The sequence below is a fragment of the Peromyscus maniculatus genome, chromosome 1, assembly GCF_049852395.1.
Source record: "Peromyscus maniculatus bairdii isolate BWxNUB_F1_BW_parent chromosome 1, HU_Pman_BW_mat_3.1, whole genome shotgun sequence".
Taxonomy (NCBI): Eukaryota; Metazoa; Chordata; class Mammalia; order Rodentia; family Cricetidae; genus Peromyscus; species Peromyscus maniculatus.
Window position 1 is genome coordinate 25,842,936 of NC_134852.1, and position 21,671 is coordinate 25,864,606.

General features: G+C 49.5%; 1 protein-coding gene across 4 annotated transcripts in view; it reads right to left on the bottom strand.

Annotated features, from left to right (window-relative positions):
- Positions 1 to 3,374: 3,374 nt before the first annotated feature.
- The window catches only part of Hif3a (hypoxia inducible factor 3 subunit alpha), a 31,812-nt gene continuing 13,515 nt past the window's right edge, over positions 3,375 to 21,671 (bottom strand). For all 4 annotated transcript variants that reach the window (XM_006991481.4, XM_076565325.1, XM_042271138.2 and 1 more), the window contains 9 exons: positions 20,467 to 20,573; positions 20,077 to 20,224; positions 16,632 to 16,744; positions 15,847 to 16,037; positions 14,189 to 14,290; positions 12,479 to 12,750; positions 10,930 to 11,041; positions 9,098 to 9,179; positions 3,375 to 7,897 (listed from right to left, as the gene is read on the bottom strand). In XM_006991481.4, the coding sequence (XP_006991543.1) occupies positions 7,800 to 7,897; positions 9,098 to 9,179; positions 10,930 to 11,041; positions 12,479 to 12,750; positions 14,189 to 14,290; positions 15,847 to 16,037; positions 16,632 to 16,744; positions 20,077 to 20,224; positions 20,467 to 20,573 (1,225 nt within the window). In that variant the 3' untranslated portion in view covers positions 3,375 to 7,799. The remainder of the gene's footprint in view (positions 7,898 to 9,097; positions 9,180 to 10,929; positions 11,042 to 12,478; positions 12,751 to 14,188; positions 14,291 to 15,846; positions 16,038 to 16,631; positions 16,745 to 20,076; positions 20,225 to 20,466; positions 20,574 to 21,671) is intronic.

The following is a 21,671-nucleotide window of genomic DNA, read 5'->3' on the forward strand; positions in this document are numbered from 1 at the left end:
GCCTGCCGCGCCTGCGCGGCGCTCCCCCCCCTCCTCCCACCCCCCTCCAGCCGCCGTAGAGCGCCGGGAGGACAAGGTGACCAGAGGGTATCCAGACGCCCCTCGTAGAAGGAGCCAATCAGGACGAGGAGAGAGGGAGGGCTGGGGGGCTGGGGGTAGCCCGGAGGGCGCCTGCTCCCAAAGTTAGAGAGTTCTGGGGAAGCTGAAGTTTCTTGGGTCTTAGAGAGTCGGGATTCCTTGGTGATTGGGTTGCGATGCCTCCGGCGGACGGAGCTGCTTTTATGCAGCACCCTGCCCAACCGGGAACCTGCTCCAGAGTTGGGTGCTGCCCCGTTACTCTTGTGACCTTGAACAAGGCTTCCTCCTGTCGCCCCAGTGACCCTTCTGGAAAATGCTTAGTTCCTCAAGGAAACCAAATAAAGCCGGAACCTTGGCAAATCAGTTTTGCTGGATTTATTAACAGGGCATCCTGATTTTCAAGTCGTGAGCCAGTATCAATTGTATCTTGTTTGTTCTAGGTTCAACAGAAATTTTTTTTTTAAATTTTTTTATTTTTGTGAGACAGGGTCTCACTATGTAGACCAGGCTGGCCTTGAACTCACAGGGATCAACCTGCCTCTGCCTCCCAAGTGTTGGGATTAAAGGCTTTCAGCATCATGGCAGGCCCCAGCAAAATCTTTTAAAGGACCAGGGATGTAGCCCACGTGGTCGAGTCCTTGTCTAGCATGCCCCAGGCTTGCGTTCCATCCCCAGCGCCACATAACACCAGTCTGAAAGATGCACCTCTGTAATCTGAACACTTGGTAGGTGGAGGCATGAGGATCGGAATTTCAAGGCCAGACAGGGATACATGAGACCCTGCCACAAACACAACCAACCACACCAACGTGTAATCTCTTACATGACACTCGGGTTGCTGTCTGCGTTTCCCTTGCCTGGATCACAGCATCAGCCTCCTCTGGTGCTTACTTGGGTCCCTCCTCCGGTTTACCTTCCATATGGCAGTCAGAGGCATCTTGCTGGAACACTGTAAGGCTGGCACCCGCCCCAGACTTCCGTGGCTCCCCAGCTCTCTTAGGAGAAAAATCTAAACCCTTTCTGATGAGAAGCTGTGACTAGTCTGGCCTCTGGCCACATCTCCAGACCGCACGGCTCCCTTTGGAACCCCACCTAAGGCAGTGTATCTTCCTACTCTAGCTTCTTGAACTCCTTCTCGGGCTAGACTCTGTAAGTGCTTTTAAGTATCAGCTTGACCCCACCTCCACCCCTGATCACAACCAACAATCACCCTGGAAAGTAGGTACTGGTATCATGTCCATTTTACATGTAGAGACACTGAGGTTCACAGGAATCAATATACTCCTGGGAAGTCTCACTGAAAGTCAGAATCTGAATCTAATTCCTGGGTGCTAGGTTCCTGTTTGACTGCCTCTGTCAGTGCCGGTGGAATCATGTAAGATAGTGAATTTTCTTTTTTCTTTTTCTTTTTTTTTTCCTTCGAGGCAGTATCTGTTCTAATACATTTGAATCCAGCTCGGACTTTTCCTGAGACTATATGACCTTGGGCAAGTCATCACTCTTTCTATGATTTCCTCTCTAAAGAGGAGATAGTCATGGAATATAAATGCAGAGGAGGTTTAAGAAAAGCCTGGCCTGGTGGCTTACACTTGCAGTCCCAGCATTTGAGAGGCGGAGGGAGAAGAATTGCTATGAGTTTGAGGCCAGCTTGAGCCAGTTAGCGAGTACCTGGGTAATAGAGTCAGACCCCATTTTAGTCTCTCTCTTTTTTTCCCAGCTAAAAAACTCCAACCAAACAAAAAGTTCATATGAGTTACAGTGTTTGAATGAGAAGGACGCTCCATATTGAGTCCCGTACAGGTAGTCTGAGTCTGACAGAGTGAATAAAGCTGGAATGAGGGGACTTTCAGGGGGTTAGAAGGACCTTGTCCAACTGGGAGATGCAAGAATGGCTTCCTGGAGGAGTGTTAGAACAGAGCTCTGAAGTATGAGTTAGCTGGGCAAATGAGGGCAGAGGGAGAAAGGCATTTTTTATTTATTTATTTTTTATTTAACGACAGGGTCCCATGTAGCCTCATCTGGCCTTAAACTCAGCATGTAGCCAAGGATTACCTTGAACTCCTAACCCTCCCACCTTCAGTCAGGAAGTGCTGGTATTATAGGTCGTGCCACCAAGCCCTGTTTTATGCGATGCTGGGGCTGGAACCCAGGCCTTCACGCATGCTAGGCAATCACTTTACCAACCGAGGTACATCCTCAGGAAGGACATTAAAGCAGAAGGCCCAGCAAATGCAACCACTTGAAAGTGTTTCTCTTGCCTGCGAGGAACAAGGGAGAGGGGTGGAAGAGTGACATGTACAGAGACGAAACAGAACAGACACACCCTCCTACACAGGAATCTGCAGACTTAGACTCTCCCACGCAGACACACACACACACACAGACACAGACGCACACTCACTCACTCTTCTGGAATTACTGCACTAAACAGTCCCACACACATATGCAGTATCACAACATCACACAGACATTGAAAAAGAAACCACAGTGCCAGGCTGGAGATGTAGATGAACTGGTCGAGTGCTTGACTAGCATGCAACAAGCTCCTCAATCCCCAGGACCAAATAAAACAGGTATGGTGAAGCATGCCTGTAATCCCAGCACTAGGGAGATAAAGGCAGGACGATCAGAAGTTCTTGGCTACATAGAGAGTCAAAGGCTGGCCAGGGATAAATGAAATCCGAGTTAAACAAAAACTCCACAGGCTTCTGAGAAGTGTCAGCAAGTAAAGATGCTGCCACCAAGCCTGATGACCTGAGAGCGTGGTGCTCAGGACCCACGTGGTGGAAGGCAAGAACCAGCTCCTGCAAGTCGTCCTTGATGTCCACATATAATGGCATGCACGCACACCCCAACTCTCTCTCTCTCACACACACACACATGAAAAACCACAATGCTTCTACACAAGTCATTACAGAAAAACAGAGATTACTAATATTGACATGTAGAAGGAATCACACCTGTTCTCAACACTGAAGTATTGCAGACCCATATGCTTACGCAAAATGGCAACATCAGCATACACAACACACACACACACACACACACACACACACACACACACAGGAATCATAAAGTAACATGGAAGCCAAATGTAGTAGTACACCCCTGTTATTCCAGCACTTAAGAAGTGGAGGCAGATGGATCAAAGTTGAAGGTTATCCTTGGCTACAAGTTTGAGGCTAGCCTGGTCTACAGTAAGCTGTTTCATTGTTCACAAACAGACAATGGATACCAGCTACATGGTGTGCCCACACCCTCCAAAGTAACCCCACAGATGAGTCAACACACGTCTGTCTGGTGCCAACCAAGGCGAGGTCTTTATGGTGGTTTTGGAGACAGTTTTGGGTTTCTGAGCCAGCATGGCTGGGCCATGTCCTTCCTCTCTCCTAGCCAGGACAGTTCCTGCCATCGAGGGCCCACAAAACCCATGAGGGGAAGAGAGGTTCACACCCTTTCCCCTGTAGCACCTGGACAGGCCACCTCTTGACAAGACAGATTGTGTGGTGCCTTCCATAGAGTCATGGATGACACAGAGAGGGGAGCCTTTTCCTGTGGAAGACCAAGAGTAGCACCATTGTAGAAGGGAGCTGGGGGTAAGGAGGATGCATAGATGGTGGGAGACAGCTGAGGGGGTCCTGCCCTCTTTCCCCACCCCAAGATATGCAGACAGGGCTGTGCGTGTGCCTGTGCGGCTGGATTATGGATCCCCTAAGGAGGGGAGGGAGCCCCAGGTCCCTAGATACCTGGAGTAGAGTTAAGGTTAAGTGCATGCCTGGATGCTTGGGGTGAGGAGTGAAAGAGGTTCTAGGGTAGAGAATTTTCAGGGCTATGAGACAGGAGGGAGGGGCTTGAGCATGAAGTTCAGGAGCAGATGATCTGGAATGGGAAGACTTGAGAGTTAAGGGAAGAACCGAGACAAGCGCAGCGAGGGTTGGGAAGCCCAGAACAGAGCTAGAAGGATTAGATTTGGACCTAAAGAGTCAAGGGATGGCAGATCTTGATCAAGAGAATCTACAGAGTGAGTTCTAGATTCTACAACAGGAGACATTCTACAACAAGCCCATTTGGAGGCTGCATTCCAGAACCTGAGGAAGTAAGATCGGAAGCCAGAGGCAATTGGAAACTACTAGCCTAGAACCCCAGTGACTCACGAGTAATGGCAGAATTGGAAAAAGCCTAGGACAGGGCATGTGTCTCAGCTGACAGAGTGCTTGCTTGTCATGCACAAAGCTGAGTTTCATCCCTGGTACCATATAAAGTGAGTATGATGATGCACACTTGCAGTTCCAGCATTTGAGAAGTGGAGGGTAGAGGATCAGAAGTTCAAGGTCATCCTTGTGTAATAGTGAGCTGGAGGCCATCCTGAGCTACATGAAATCCTGCCTCCTCTCTGGAAAAAAAAAGCCTAAAAACTAAGTTCTAGAATCCACAGGGATTTTGGGGATCTTACTATCTAGAATTAGAAAGAGACAGGGTTCTAAGGTTTAGAACTAGAGAAATACATAAGGCAAGACATTATCAACTGATATTTCCAAGATGTGCTCTAGATTCAGGGAAATTTAAGTCATAAGATCTGAAGCAAGGGGGTTTTAGTAATTGTGGGATCTAGAACCAAAGGAGCTCACGGGACAAGGTCTAGAATAAGAAGACATTTACAGAGGCTGAGTGTAGCTCAGTTGGTAGAGTACTTGCCTAGCATGCATGAGGCTCTGGGTTCAATCTTCAGTACCACATAAAACTAGGCATGCATGTAATCCCAGCACTTGGGAGGTGGGTGAAGGAGTATCATGAGTCATCCCTGACTACACAGTAAAATAATGGTCAGTGGGTTTTGAGACACTGTCTCAAAACAGTAACAGACCCCAGGAAGTATTTTTTTTCTTTTTGGTTTGTTTTTCCAAGACAGGGTTTCTCTGTGTAGCCCTGGCTGTCCTGGAACTTGCTCTATAGACCAGGCTGTACTCAAAGAGAACCACCTGCCTCTGCTACCCAAGTGCTGGGATTAAAGGTGTGCACGACTACCCTCTGGCTTGATATTTGAAGCTCAGTAATAGGCAGATTATCAGGTCATCTGAGAACAGAGCATCTTGGAAGTTTCAAGGTCTAGAGTTTGCATAATCTAAAACCTGGGTATGATGGAGGTAGTGAAATCTAGAACCCAAGAGAATGGGCACATGGTGTCTGGCTCCAGAAGAGCCAGCTCCAAGTTCAAGACATAACTCACTTTACCCCTCCTTATTGGGGGAAAGCAATTCTTGAATTTTTGAGTGCAGAAACCTGAAGAGAAATAAGATAGATATCGTGAGGTTTGAAACCAAAATGATCTAGAAATAAGATCTGGATTTGAAACCAAATATCTTATGGATCAGAAAGACTGGAACCAGCAGGAAGCTTGGAGTTGTGAGATCCAGAAACAAGAAGGAACTGTCAGTTATAAGATCAAATAGGCTCAGTTTCAAAGGCCTGAAATTCCCAGCTACTTGGGAGGCTAAGGCAGGAGGATCATGAGCTCAAGACCTGCCTAGGTTTACTGAATAAATACAAGGTTAGTCTCAGCAATCGATCAAGATCCTGTCTCAAAATAAAACAAAAAATAAAATGAGGATATAGCTCAGTGGTAGAGTGCTTGTTTAGCAGGTGGAAAGTCCTGGATTTAATCCTCAATACCACACACAAACAGTCTGCAATGACAGGGAGCAGAGGGAATGGGAACCAGAGGGATTTTTAAGAAGATGTCTAGAGCCAGAGGCAACTACAGGAGGAGATTCTGGTAGTTGTAGGCTCTAGACCCAGAGAGCCTTACAGATTATGTAACTCAAACCACACTTTAAAACACTGTGAGGTTTGAAAACAGACAGAATTGGGGGCTGTGAGAGCCAGCCCAAGAAAGAGCTGAAGACTCCAAGATCTGGAACTAGAAGGGTTTGAAGAAACTGAGGTCTGTAGCAGACCATGTTGGAGGTGATGCAGTCTAGAGCCAGAGGGATGTCAATGATAGGACAGTCTAGGACCAGGGAATGACAGAGAAGGCTAGCGGTCACATAGTTTGGAACCAATGAAGACCAGAGGTAGCATAGCCTAGAACCAAAGACAGTCACAGGTTGTATAGTCTAGAACAGCGGTTCTCAACCTGTGGGTTTCAACCCCTTTGGGAGTTGCATATCAGATATCCTGCCTAACAGATATTTACATGATTCATAACAGTAGTAAAATTACAGTTATGAAGTAGCAATGAAATAATTTTATGGTTGGGGGGGCACCACAACGTGAGGAACTGTGTTAAAGGGCTGCAGCATTAGGAAGGTTGAGAACCACTGCTCTGGAACTATGGAAGATCAGAGGGCCTACAATCTAGAATCAGAGAAAAGGCCAGAAAAGTGGCATGTTCTAGAACAGCAGTATGGTCATAAAGTGTACAGTCTTGAATCAGGTAAAAGACCAGAGAATGTACAGACTAGAAAGAGAGAAGATCAGAGGTTGCATAGTCTAGGATGGAAGACGGCAGAAATAACACAGTTTAGAACCATGGTGGCCAGAGGCTACAGTGTCTAGAACAAGGGAAGGCCAGAAGGTCATAAGCCTAGAACCAGAGGAGGTTACCATTGGTACGATAGTCTAGAGCCAAGGAAGGCCACAGGCCTCACAGTCTAGAAACAGAAAAGGATGAGGGGTATGGAATCCAAGAGCCAGGGAAAAACCATGGATTGTACATTTTAGAACCTGGAAGTAGGAAACTCTAGAACCAGAGAGCACCTAGGCATCTAGAACCAGGGAAGGCCCAAGGGCATACATTCTAGAACCAACTAAGACCAGGGGCTGCATGGTCTAGATACAAGGATGGCCCTGAGTCTTGCTGTCTAGAACCAGGGAAGATGGAAAGTGGTAAAGCCTAACACTAGGGAAGGCCAGAGGTGGTTGTATAGTCTACAAACAGTGAAGGCAGGAGTCAAGTATTTTAGATCCAGGGAAGGTCAGAGATTATGGCTCTGCTGAGTGGAAGAAGTTGCTGGCTACCCCTAAAATAGGAAGATCACAAACGAAGTCATTATTCAGGCAAGATTGGTGCCAGCAGGAAGTCAGGAGCAGAAAGGCAGGCGGAGCTGGGTGGCAGTTTGGGGGGCTGAGACTCCACAAGTCACTGGGGGTGAGGTCTGACCCAGAGTCTCCCCACCTTTGCCACCGAGGAGGGGGAAGATCAGAGTCCCGCATTGCTGTGGGATCTGTGCAATGCAGAGTACCTGAATGCATTATTGTGAAAAGGACAAAGCAAAGCTGATAGAAGGGTGACGGAAAACCAAAACAAAACACAAAAACAAACAAACAAAAATGTGATTATGGTTGTCCAAACTCCACGGGGCCAGGATCAGAGACAGACCCCTGACTCTCAGAACCCTTCATTCTTCCAAATAAAGCAAAGAGAGTCAGAGAAAGAGATAGTGAGATAACCAGCTATGGAGAACCCCAAGAGAAGTCCTGAGAGGAGATGGAGGGGGGGGTGTCACACACCCCCTCCCAGAGGTAACTGAGCTGCGAACACTCCAAGAAGCCCCTGAATGGGTGAAGGCAGAGGGCTGGGGGGCTGAGGTAGGACTGAGGCTGGCTGGGGGCTGTGGAGGGCACTCAGAGGAGAGAGGCCCCATCCTGGGTGTGGGCTGCCGGTGTGGAGTGTGGATGAGTCCTTTCTGGGGTGGAAGCAGGGGACTGGGAGGAGGGCTGACTCAGCGGGCCTGGGCCAGTGCTGCTGCTGGTGGGACGTGGTTCCTGGGCTGGATAGTTTCCTCATGCTGGTAGACAGAGAGCAGCGAGGGAGCTAGGCCTGCAGAAAAAGGGAAGGTAAATCAGGAGAGAATCAGCACCCGATCATATACACACCTGCATCTGCAAGCAGGGAGGCAGCGCGGCCAGACGGCTCAGTGGGTAGAGGTGCTTGCTGCAAACCCTGACCATTGGCGTTCGAGCCTGAGAAGCCATATGTTGGAGAGCGAGAACAGACCACTGAGTTTCATCCCCAGGACCCACTTGAGGCTTCAAGTGGAGGCAAAGCTTTTGCTAGCTGCAGGGGAAGATTACCCCCAAAAAGACAGACAAGCCGAAAGGCTGCAGACCAGCACTGCCCCGCCCTGCAGGCACAAGGGGAGGTGTTTCCTGAGCACAGTCTCCATCACAGTTTGGGGGTGAGTTCTGCCCACGCAGCATCTCCACAAACTCATTTCTCCAAACAGGTCCTCCAGGTAAGAATTAGCATCATAAGCTCCCACGGACAGACAGGGGAGCTGAGGCTTCACAGCAGCTGTCCCAAAGTCACGTGGCTGGGAGTTACCTTGTGGAATTACTTCCACCGAGGTCAAGCTTCGAAGTGGAGCCCTATCTGGGTCCACAAGATCTTGGCTTCCACCCCCAGGGGTAGCCTTGGTAAGCTCTTAGCCTCCTTAGGGCCTCTCTCGCTCTCCACAGGGCTCAGGAGAAGAGGGAAGGGCTGCCTGAGGGCACCCTCTACATTGCATAGCTTTATTTCAACTTGGCATAAGCTAGAGTCATCTGAGAGGAGGGAACCTCAGAAAATGCCCCCATCAGATCAGGCTTTAAGAATGTCTGTAGGACATTTTCTTAATTAGTGATTGATGCGTGAGGGTCCAGCCCTTTGTAGATGGAGTCATCCCAGGGCTGGTGGTCTAGGGTTCTATAAGAAAGCAGCTGAGCGAGCCATGGAGAGCAAGCCAGTAAGCAGCACTCCACCATGGCCTCTGCATCAGCTTCTGCCTCCAGGTTCCTGCTCTGCTTGAGTTCCTGCCATGACTTCTCTCCATGATGGACTACAATGTGGAAGTGGGAGTGAAATAAATTCTTTTTTCTCCAAGTTGCTTTTGGTCATGGTATGTCACCACAGCATATAACCCTAAGACACCCTCCTTCACCTACTCCTAAGACGGGTTCCATTCTTCTCTTAATCATTTGTGGAACCATCCAGAGGAGAAGGAACCTGAAGTTTCTGCATATCCAGGGTGTTGTGACTCACCCACGGGCTCACGGGAATCCAAGAGTGGGGTTCTGGGATCCGGCTGGTTCCCTGGGAATTGTCGACCTTGCAGAAGGAAACTCTGGGAATTTAGGGAGACAGAGTTGTCATTATCACCATCATTAGAATGAACACCATCAACATCAGTATCACCATTCATGATGATGGCAATAACATGGCATTACTAGTACCATGACATCATCACCATCAGCAGCAGCATCACTATTCGCATGATTAGCATCAACAACAGCACAGCATCTTTAATATCATCAGCTCCATCTGCATTACCCCATCACTGTTACCATCAGCATCACCACCATCAGTATTATCACCCTCATCTCCATCATCACCACCATCAGTATTATCACCCTCATCAACATCAACACCACCATCAGTATTATCAACAGCATCATCATTATCATCCCAACCACAACCCCCCTACACCACCACCACCACCACCACCACCACCACCACCACCACCACCACCACCACCACCACGTATCTGACAAGACAGTACGGTGCAATGGTTAACTGGAGTCTGGTGAGTACTAGAAATCACTGTTCTCGACATCCTCTGGGTGGTCCTCCCTCCTTTCCCTGCCTCTGTGTCCCAAGAGGCTGACCCCATGGCTGTGCAATTTTGCTGTTTTCTTGCTGTACTCAGATGATGGGCAAGCCTAGCAGGTGTGGGAAGAGGAAGGTGGCGTTCTAGCTGCCTCCCTGCTGGGCTGTGGTGGGTTGGCTGTGTCCCACCCTGGAAGGTGTTAGGCCTTAACAGCTAGGGATAGTGCTGGCCCCAGTGTTACAGCAGCTCTGTGGACTTGCAGATGCTGTACTCACACCATTGACAATCCTGTCATTAAATTCTTCTCAGCACCCCATCTAAGGGTGCTATCTAGACTGACTGATAATGTTGCTTAACTTCTTCTGTGTGTAACTGTCTCACCATAATGACACTGACTGAGATAGGGTTTCTCTGTGTAGCCCTGGCTGCCCTGAAACTCACTCTGTAGACCAGGCTGGCCTCAAATTTACAGAGATCCACCTGCTTCTGCCTTCTGAGTGCTGGGATTGAAGGCGTGTACCACCATGCCTGGCGATATTTATTATTATTAAATAATATTAAAGTGCACTCATAAGGAATAAATAAGTTAACATTGTGAGGTACTGAATGCGGCCAGGATCAGCACACAGTAAATGAAAGCTATTGATATTATCATTCACACCGTTCATATTCAAACAGTTCGTGCAGACTCTGGAGCTGAGTTCTTTGGGAGATAGGGAGGTATTAGACAGAGGCATTGTGGAAGTCATACAGTCCAGGGTAGCATTACAAAAGAAACCAGATTTTGCTGTTGTGCACAGTACGTCTTTTTTTTTCTTGCTTTGTTTTTTGAGACAGGGTCTTACTATGCAGTTCATGCTGACCTCAATCTGCTCATCCTCCCGAGTCTCTGGGGCTGGGGTTATGGGCGTGGCCACCACACTCAATGTTTATTCTTTAAACTCTGCAGTGGTCCTCCAGACCCGAGGCTGTCTCGTTTTGGAGGGGGACCATGGAAACAGAGAAGACTCCTCCTCATCTGATGAACTGCCTCACTCCTCTTGACCTACTTCGAGTCTGGTGCTAGCCATGTATTTGCAAAGTCATTTCAAGCTCATTAGCAGACTCGGAGGATCAAGGTCCTGTCTGTAGCTGGACCACTGACCTTCCATCTGACCTTCAGCCAGCCCCTGGCCCTCTCTGGTTTTCCCATCTATAAAACAGGAGGTTTGAAGCCTGCTAGGTTCAGAGGGTTGCAGAAACCCCACCCTCGACTCTCTAAACCTACCAGGCTGAGGGGAGGCAGCAGGAAGCTTCCAGGTTCTAGGCTGGGGGACCGCTTGGCAGGCTTTGTTTCCAGCAGCTCCACCCCTTTGTCCTCTGAGCTCTGGGCCAGGGCCCTGCAGAGACACAGGCAAGACTCAAAATGCATCAAACCTTGGCAAGTGTGGGTACCTGTGTCAGAAGCTGATGACCTTCCCAAACAACCGTTCAGTCCTTTACATACATGCCTACCATTCCACCCATCCACTCACCACCCATCCCCTCATTCATCTGCACTGTGACTTAGTTTCCGTACAATGAACCTTCTCATTCACCTTCTCCCCATCCCTCCTGTCTATCCATCCATTCATCTGTGCATTCCTTTCCCCACTACTCACTCGTCCTATCCACCCATCCACTCACCTACCTGTCCACTCATTCATTCATGTATACATTCATTCATTCATTCATTCACCCATTCAGCTATCATTCTATCTTCCATTTATTCATCCATCTGGTGATTCAACTATACTTCCATTCTTCTACTGATTAATTCACCCTTTCAAGATCCACCTAGCCATTCATTCATCTATCCACTGAGTTTTCCACTTATCCTTCTCTCCACCCACATATTCATTCATCCATCTAACCACCCATTCACGCATCTATTGATAATTTTTATCTATTCATTTATCTATTTACCTAACCCATCTACCCATCCACTGATTCTTTTCCCCATCTCTCTATCCACCCACTCACCCATCCATCCAACTATCCATTCATCCATCCACCCATCCACCCACCCACCCACCCACCCATCCACCCATCTATCCATCCATCCGTCCATCCACCCATCCATCCATCCATCCATCCATCCATCCATCCATCCATCCATCCACCCACCCACCCATCCATCCATTCATTTCCCTACAATGGCAATAGAGCTCAGCACTAGAGAGTCTGCCTAGAACCCATCAGTGAGGGGATTGGGAGTACGACTCAGTAGTTGAGCACCTAGAAACCCCTAGTGAGAGGCTGAGCTACATGACCTTAAACAAGTGACTGAATGTATCTGGACTGGTGGATTTTAGGTAACTGCTCTACCATTGAACCACATCCCCAAACCTTCATTAGGGATGCTAAGCAAGTGCTCTACCACTGAGTCACACTCTAGCCCCTCACTGGGAAACTCTAGGCAAGTGCTCTACCACCGAGCCATGGCCCCAAGTCCCTCACTAGGGGATTCTAGGCAGGTGCTTGGTGGGTTCTAGGCAAGTTCTCTACTGGAGAGCTATATTCCCAGCCCCAGTTTCTTCTTATTGTAACAAAAAGTGTCAATAAGTCAGATGTAAATGTGGGGTTAATTCCTGGCTGCAGTGGGATTTGGTAAATGGTGAGAGCAGTGGAGGGGCCTCCAGTAAAGGGTTGGGACAAACCTGGCATATGCTGGGAACATGCAGGGCCTGGCTGGAGAGGTGGAGACAGGAAGCATGCTGTGGGATGGGGCTGATGCAGGAGAGTAAGCAAGGACCTTCTATATGCCTGTGTTAAGTCCCGCTTTCACTGTGGCTCACCTCTTCCGAGTTCCAGGCATTAGGGAGGCTGTGGGAGGATTCCCCTTGGAGGGGCTGGAACAGTTCAGTCGTGGATCACTCCCCCAGCGGGGCAGCAGGGAGGGCTCTGGGATGGGGGGCGACAGGCCATGGAAGCTCCGAGCCCGGGGTCTGCGGGCCACCCTGGGAGGTCTGCGGTGGGTTCTGGGCAATTGCTCGCAGGAGTTGAGCTGGAAGTCATCATCCATGGAGATGTAGGGAGCCAGCATCTCCAAGTCCAGAGTGTCAGGGTCCTGTAAGGGGGCAGGAGGGAGTTTACAGCAGGAGCCATGGCCTGGGGGTGGGGAGGGGAGAGTCCTAGGCTGGGTGCTGGGTACTAACTCCTCTGAGGTGCTCACCTGAAGCTCTAAGTTTTTCCTGCCCTATCTCTCAAATGGGCACAAAGACTGTGTGGCGGTCAGTTCCTATGGTGCTACAATGATTCTCCTTGGGTACAGTCCCCTTCCATAGAGATCAACCAGGTGGCCTGGGGTTAAAAGGACATGATGCTGCCTGTCTTTTCCATTTAACTGTAAGGCATGATACCAGTGACCGCCACCGCCGTCATTTATGTCTCTCTGTCTTTGTCTCTGTGTGTCTCTCTCTTGCTGTGTGTTGTAGAATATTACTTTGAGGTGTGTACTTTTGTTTATGTTGCATTTGTTTAACTCTGGGAAGCTGTGTTACTGTGCCTGTCTAAAACGCCTGGTGTCCTAATAAAGAACTGGCCAATAGCAAGGCAGGAGAAAGGATAGGTGGGGCTGGCAGGCAGAAAGTAGATATAAAAGAAGAAAAGAGATGGAGGAGAGCGGAGAGCTAGCAGCCAGAGAAGGAGGAGGACTCCAGGGCCAGCCACCCAGCTGCACACACACACAGTAAGCCACGGAGGAAGAGAACAGGAAAAGCCCAGAGGCAAAAAGGTAGCTGGGATCATTTAAAGTGAAGGAAAGCTGGCAAGAAAGAAGCCAAGCTAAGGCCAGGTATTCAAAAGTAATAACAAGCCTCCGTGTGTGATTTATTTGGGAGCTGGGTGGCGCCCACCCAAAAAAGACCAAAACCAAACAACAACAGCTGTGTCTTTGTGGTTCTGACCATGTCTCCCCAGCTCTGCCCATAGCTCTTTCTATCTCTGCACTCTTTGTCCCTGTCTCTCTGTCTGTCTGTCTCCTTTCTGGGTGTCCGTCTCTCCCCCTTCTTCATCTCTGTCTCTTCTTCACCCCTGTCTTTCTATATCCCTGTCCGTCCTTCCATCTTTCCCTTCTTTGTCTCCGTGTCTCTCCGAGTCTCTGCCCCCCCGCCCCCCATCACTGTCTTTGTCTCTGTCACTATCTGGATGCCTGTTTCTCTGTCTCTCTGCCACTGCCTCTCTCTCTCTCTCTCTCTCTCTCTCTCTCTCTCTCTCTCTCTCTCACCTTTCTAGCTCTGTCACTTTGTCTCTATTTCCTCTGTCTCCTTCTCCATCCTTCTGTCTTCCATTTCCCATGCCCAGCCAATGAAACAATGGTCTACCTATCCAATTATCCATCTATCCATCTATCTACTTATCTACCCACACAAACATCCATCCATCCATCCATCCATCCATCCATCCATCCATCCATCCATCCATCCATCCATCCATCCATTCATCCATCCATCCCATCACCCTTCTGTAAAGCCAGATAAGCTGAGCCCCTCCATGCCAGTCCTCACCTGAGCTTTATCTAGATCTGTCTCCACAGTCTTGTTTTTCCGGGCAGTGGAGAGTCTGCATGCATTCTCTGAGCCACCAAGCACCTGATCTGGGAGATCAGCCTGGAAACAGAGCACAAACACCGGAGACTGAGTCTAGAAGTGCTGACCGTAAGATCTTGGGGTAGAGGTAGGGGGTCTTAAACCGGAGCTTGCAGGGGGTCAAATAGCAGTGTAAACAAAGGTGTTTTTGTTTGTTTGCTTGCCTGTTTTTGTGGTTGTTGTTTTATTTTTTTGAGACATTGTCGCACATAGTCCAAGGTGACCCCTGAATTCACAATATAGCTGAGGATGACTTAGAATTTAGGATCTTCCTGCTTCTAGTTCTCAAATTCTGGGATTACAGCTGTGTCTCATCATTCTTTTATCTATCTATCTATCTATCTATCTATCTATCTATCTATCTATCTATTATTTTGAGGCAGGGTCTGTGATGGTTAGCTCTGTCAACTTGCCATAGCCTAGAATCAGCTAGAAAGAAGGAATTGAGTTGGCTTGCAGATATGTCTGTGGGTGATCATCTTAGTTCATTGAGGTAGGGGCTAGAGAAATTGCTTAGTGGTTAAGAAAATTTGTTGCTTTTCCAGAGGATGCAGGTTTGATTCTTAGCATTCACATGGTGGCTCAAAACCATCCAATAACTCCAGTTCTGGGGCATCCGATGCCCTCTTCTGATTGCCACAGGAAGCAGGCACACATGCTGTGCACATACGTACACGTAGACAAAAACACACGCACAAAATTTAAACTTAATTGATGCAAGAAGACCCAGCCCACTGTGGGTGACACCATTCCCTAGTCAAGGGTCCCGAACTGCCTAAGAATGGAGAAATGATGCTGAGCTGAGCACAAGGGAGCATGCATTCATTCATTTCTCTCTGCCCCTGACTAGATGTGATATGACCTATGGTCTCATGCTCCTGTGACTTCCCTGCAATGATAAAATAAACACCAGAATTACAAGTCAAAATAAACCCTTTTTCCCCTGAGTTTTTTTTCTGAGGGTGTGTGTGTACGTATGTGTGTGCACCCGTGAATGCACGTGCGGGCACATGTGCACATGAGTGCAGATGCCCACAGAGTCCAGAAGAGTGTGTTGGCTCCTCTGCAGCTGGAATTACAGGTGGTTGTGAGCCATCCAATGTGGATGCTGGGAACTGGACTCGGGTGCTCTGCAAGAGCAAGCATCTAACCACTGAGCCATCTCGCCAGCTCCCTTCGTCAGGACAGTTTATCACGGTAACAGAAATGAAAACTAAAGCACGATCTCATTCCAGGCTGGTCTGGAACCCACTACATACCTAAGGCTGGCCTTGAACTCTCCCTGCTTCAGCCTCCTAAGTGCTGGTATCGCAGGAGTGCACTTCCATGCTTGGCTGTTTGATTTTTTTTTTTTTTTGAGGCAAGGTTTTCTTGTGTAGCTTAGGCTAGCCTTAAACTCAAGCCCCCTGCCTCAGCTTCCCAAGATCATGGGTGTGTGCCACCATATTTATCTTGCAACCATAGGTCTTAGGTTTCCATCCCTAAGATGGAGAAATTGAAAACAGAGAACAGCAAGGCTCAAGCCCGAGGCCCGGGCAGCACAGGTTCTGTATGCCCGGAGAGGTGGCACTGCTTACCGGAAGAGGACTTTGGGGTCTCCGTGTAGCCTGTGGGGTGCTGGCGGTGGCGGCTATGGGAGGCCCATCCAGGATGGGTGCCATGAGGCGGCGCAGGTCTGGGCTACAGAAACGGCGAGGGTCAGCAGCCAGGGAGGCCTCACTCAGGGCCGGAGGGTGCAGGAAGGCCAGGATCCGGGGAGCAGGTGGGTCTGCAGGGTGAATGGAACACAGTGCAATTACGCAGGGCTGAGGGCCAGACCCTGCTCTGCTGTGCTCAGCCTAGAGGATGCCGGTTACGTCTTCAGCAGCACGTGAAGATGGCCATTGTGTTTACTCTGGAGAGGAGTGGCCGGAGGGCCTCATTTTAGGCCATTTCCTAGTCAGATTGCTGTGGCGCCCTGGAGGGTCCTTGAGGAAGGGCCTAGGGGCTGCGAACAGCATCTGGCCATTCCATTCCTGTGTGTTGAGCCTGGCTGGAGACCTTCTCCCCCAACAAGGATTAGGGAAGTGTGAGCGGTAGGGAACCACAGTGGAGGAAGAGAAGGAGACAGGAAACTCAAGCGATCATCACCGCACTCATGGATACAGAGAGGACTGCAGGGAAAAGCATTCTAAGCAGAGGAACTGCATGTGGAAAGGCTGTGAATAGAAAAAGGAGTGCGGCATGTCCCGAGAGCTGAGAGGAAATCGGCGTGGACAAGGGGAGAGAGGCAGCAGACCGTCCCACGGGGTCTTGTGAACCTCGCGAATGCATCTGACCTTTCTTCTAGGGGTCCCGAAGACACAATGGCTTTGATCCATACCTAGACCGTTGCCAGGGATGCCCTTCTGCGAGGAGGTACCCCGCTGAGGGGGTCTGCGAGTGTGTTGCTCTGTTTGTTCCAGGGACAGCACCACGCCTGTTTCTTCTACCCGGCTGGGAGGGGGGCGGGGAGAAAGAAAAGTAGGAGTCAGAGAGTATCCGTGCCCACCCACCTGCCCCCAGGCAGCTGCGTCCAGTGTCTTCCTGCAGAGGCCACGCCACCTAGAAACTGAAGGGGATTTGCCAGAAAACAATCTCCCACACTGCTTTCTCACCAGGATTTATTTTGTTTGTTTGGGATGAGTCTCGAGTAGCCCAGGCCGGCCTCAGCCTCGTTAAGTAGCCATGGCTGACCTTGAATTTCTGATTCTCCCATCTTCACCTCCTGAGTGCTGGGATTACAGGCACATACCACCACGCTCAGGTTATGGGTGGAACGCTGGGTTTTGTGCATGCTAGGCAAGTGTTCTACGTCCCTAGCCCCTCAGAAATGCTTTTGCTCCCAAACATTTAGCATAAGGAAATGCTTTTGCTCCCAACCATTTAGCATAAGGGAGACTCAACCTGTAATGGCTTTTATGTATTTATGGGTTTGTTTGTTGGGCTGGGGATTGAACCCAGGACCTCATGCATGGTAGGCAAACACTCCTCCACTGAGCTATGTCCCTAGCTCCTGCAGTGGTGTTGAAAAGAAACTTAAAGCCTAGAGTGGTGGAGCCAACATACCTTCTGGTACTTGGGAGGCTGAGGCAGGAAGTTTGAGAGTTCGAGGCTGGCTTGAGCTGCCCCATGAGACCCTGTCTCAACAAGACAAAACAAGACAGAACTTGTTGGGCTTGATGGCTGCTGCCTATAATCCCAAGACTCAGGAAGCAGAAGCAAGAGGGTCAGGAGTTCAAGATCAGTCTCAGCTACACAGTGAATTTGATGTTGGTCTGCTCTATAGAAAATTGTGTCTCAAAAAAAAAAAAAAAAACCATATTCTTCATTACATTTCCAAATATGAAGAATTCATAGCTACGTTTCTATGAATAAGCATTTATTTGAGAAGCTTCTATTCATAGACATCTCCATCCTCAAGGGAACAGGTTTATAAATACATCCTTTTTCTGTCCCCCGCACCTCCCATCCCACAGTCTCTGGCTCTGGAGACAACTCAAATGCTGGCTGGGTAAATTGGTTTTGGGGGAGTGGGTCTGAGGTTGAGGACCATGCATGCATTTGCATCCATTAGCGTAAGCATCCCATAGGGCAAAACGCAGACGTTATGACTCTACCCTCACTAAACCTGTCCTGGGGATGTACCAGTTTAAGACAGCCACCTTTATCCCCTTGGAGGACAGAATGTCCATAGTGACACAGGCACACACTCGGCACACACAGACAGAGAGGAATGCCTGTAGACACCCAAGCATTTAGAGGAAAAGAACACACACACAAACCTCCATGTACTTGGTGTCAAATATGTGCATACAGGCCACATGGAGCTCATTCGTTTATTCATTCCACAAACACCTCTCAGGGAAGCATCACCACACAGAGGTTGATAACAAGGACTATGAAGCTACCAGCTTGGGTTCAAATCTCAGCTCTGCCATTTCTGAGCTGTGTGGCCTTAAACATGTGACTGAATGTCTCTGGACTGGTGCACTCTAGGCAAATGCTCTAACTACTGAGCATTACCCCCAGCCCCTCACTGGGGGATGCTAGGCAGGGGCTCTACCACTGAACCACACCCCAGCCCCTCACTGGGGGATTCTAGGCAGGGGCTCTACCACTTAGCCACACCCCAACCCCTCACTGGGGGATTCTAGGCAGGGGCTCTACCACTGAGCCATACCCCCAGCCCCTCACTTGTGGATTCTAGGCAGGGTCTCTAACACTGAGCCCCACCCCAGCCCCTCATTTGTGGATTCTAGGCAGGGGCTCTACCACTGAGCCACACCCCCAGCCCCTCACTGGGGGATTCTAGGCAGGGGCTCTACCACCGAGCCACACCCCCAGCCCCTCACTGGGGGATTCTAGGCAGAGGCTCTACCACTGAACCACACCCCAGGCCCTCACTGGGGGATTCTAGGCAGGGGCTCTACTACTGAGCCACACCCCAGCCCCTCACTGGGGGATTCTAGGCAGGGGCTCTACCACTGAGCCACACCCCAGCCCCTCACTGGGGGATTCTAGGCAGACAGAACTCAGCCCCCCAGCCATTTCCCCAGTTCCTCTGTGGGCCATTCTAAGCAGGTACTCTACTCCAAATTTTATCAATTTGAATTCCTAAAATGAAAATATGCAGCAATAAGACATGTTGGCAAGGATGGAGACCACTGGGATTCACATAAACTGCTGAAGGGAATGCAAAATGACACAACACTGTGAAAACAGTTTTTCGGTTCCTTAGAAAGTTAAATTTTCATGGAAACATATGACCCGCCCATTCCACTCCTAGATGTTTACCCAGGACAAACGAAAATGTTCATTCTCACAAAATCCCACTTGAGAATGTTTATAATGGCTGTTTGTATAATCCCCCAAACAGGAAACAGCCCAAAGTCCCCCAGCTGGCACATGGATAAATAAACATTCATTCTCCATTCATTCTCCAATGACCACTAGTTACCATGAGAAAGGAACTGTTGGTCTGGACCTAGTGGTTTACATTTGTAATCTTACATTTGTAATTCCTGCCCGAGGCAGGAAGTTTGCTGAGAGTTTGAGACCAGCCTGTCCTACATGAGACCCTATCTCAAGACACCAATACACTTTTTTGTTTTGTTTTGTTTTGTTTGTTTGTTTTGAGACAGGGTTTCCCTGTGTAGCCCCGGCTGTCCTGGAAATCGCTCTGTAGACCAGGCTGGTCTTGAATTTACACAGATCCTCTGCCTCCCAAGTGCTGGGATTAAAGACGAGCCACCACCATATATATTTACTTACTTTTATGTGTATGGATGCTTTACCTGCCTATATGACTGTGCACCATGTATGTGTAGTGCCCACAGAGGAGGGTGCCCAATCCCCTAGGACTGGAGTTACAGATGGTTGTGAGCTACCATGTAGGTGCTGGGAATTGAACCCAGGTCCTTTGAAAGAACAGCCAGTGCTCTTATTCGCTGAGCCATCTCTCCAGCCCACAGATCTATTACCAATAAGTTTTTTAAAAAATTAGCAAAGGGCCCGGGGGTGCACACCTTTAATTCTAACATTGGGAGGCAGAGGCAGGTATATCTCTGTGAGTTTGAGGCCAGCCTGGTCTACATAGAGTTCTAAGACAGTCAAGGCCACTTAGAGAAACCCTGTCTCTAAAAAACAAAAACATACACACACAGACACATATGCATATTTCTATGGCCATATGTATTCCACACAGGCACATACATACTTCCTTATGCATGCACAACACACAGGTCTGCTTGTGCATCCCTCCACACACACTGCATCCCTCTGCTCACCTGATCAGGAAGTGGACACAGATGATACTTTCCGACTGGGGGCCCCGTCCCCCTGACACCACTGTAGCCTGGGTCTGAGTCCACAGGTAGCCTCCGGTCCGGGCCAGGAAGCGATACTGCCCCGTTACTGCCTGGCCCTTGCTCAGCACTGGGGATAGGATGGATAGGGGTCAGGGTCACAGCAGAGACACTTGGGGACAGAAAGCTCAGGAAGCTGGAATTAGGAATGAGAGGTCACTGAAGACAAAAATGCAGGCTCTAGCATTTGGGGTTCAGGGGGAGGCAGGAGTCCCACAAAGCCCTGGCCTTTCTGTTTAGGAGGCCAGGGATTGCTGTTAGGTGGGGCCATGCAGCAGCTGGCTCTGGCCTGGGGACATGTTGGTCACCTACAAGTGTGGATGCTTCTGCTGACTGCATCGGAGTCCAGTGCGTGGATGTATTCGTAGGCAGAACAGCCAATCAGGTCGTCAGGGCTGTAGCCAGCGACTTCTGCGATCCTGGAGTAAAACGGAGAGGTACTGGTCAAGGCCCAGATGGAGGGAATGGGGAGGTGTCAACAACAGCGAGATGAGAGACAGAGCAGCAACCGAAAGGCAGGCGTGGGTAAGAAACAGAGAAAGAGAGTAGAGTATGGTGACTTGTAATAACAGCCCTCAGGAGGTTGAGGCAAGATTGAATTTGAGGCTTGAGATTCAGCAAGGCCGTAAAACCAAAGGCTCAGGGCATGTCTTAGTGGAAGAGTCTAGAATTCTCTAGGGGTTGAGGTGTGGCTCAATGGTAGATCCCCTGCCTAGAATCCCCCAGTGAGGGCTGGGGGTGTGGCTCAATGGTAGAGCCCCTGCCTAGAATCCCCCAGTGAGGGGTTGGGGTGTGGCTCAGTGGTAGTGCCCCTGCCTAGAATCCCCCAGTGAGGGGCTGGGGTGTGGCTCAGTGGTAGTGCACCTGCCTAGAATCCCCCAGTGAGGGGCTGGGGTGTGGCGTGGTAGAGCCCCTGCCTAGAATCCCCCAGTGAGGGGCTGGGGGTGTGGTTCAGTGGTAGTGCCCCTGCCTAGAATCCCCCAGTGAGGGGCTGGGGGTGTGGCTCAGTGGTAGAGCCCCTGCCTAGAGTCCCCCAGTGAGGGGCTGGGGTGTGGCTCAGTGGTAGAGCCCCTGCCTAGAATCCTCCAGTGAGGGGCTGGGGTGTGGCTCAGTGGTAGTGCACCTGCCAAGCATGTGTGAGGCCCTGCATTTCACCCCTAGTACCACAACAATAAGTAAATAAGTAAGTGAAAAAAGAAAATAACATGGTGTGTGTGTGTGTGTGTGTGTGTGTGTGTGTGTGTGTGTGTGTGTAGGAAAGGTGGAAAGTGAAGAGGCAGAGAAGGTAAAGAAAATGATGTGAAAGAAGCATGAAGATAGAGCAGAAACTACAAAAAGAAAGAATGAAAATGGATATAGACTGAAAATGAGACACTTGGACTGTGCGTTGCCCTATGCGAGGCCAGGAGTGCTAAGAGCAATGGCAAAAGACAGGGGGACATAGTTCTCCTACAGGATGGCTGAGGGCGCTGAGGGGCAGAGAGATGAAGTCACTTGGTCAGTGTTACAGACCCAGG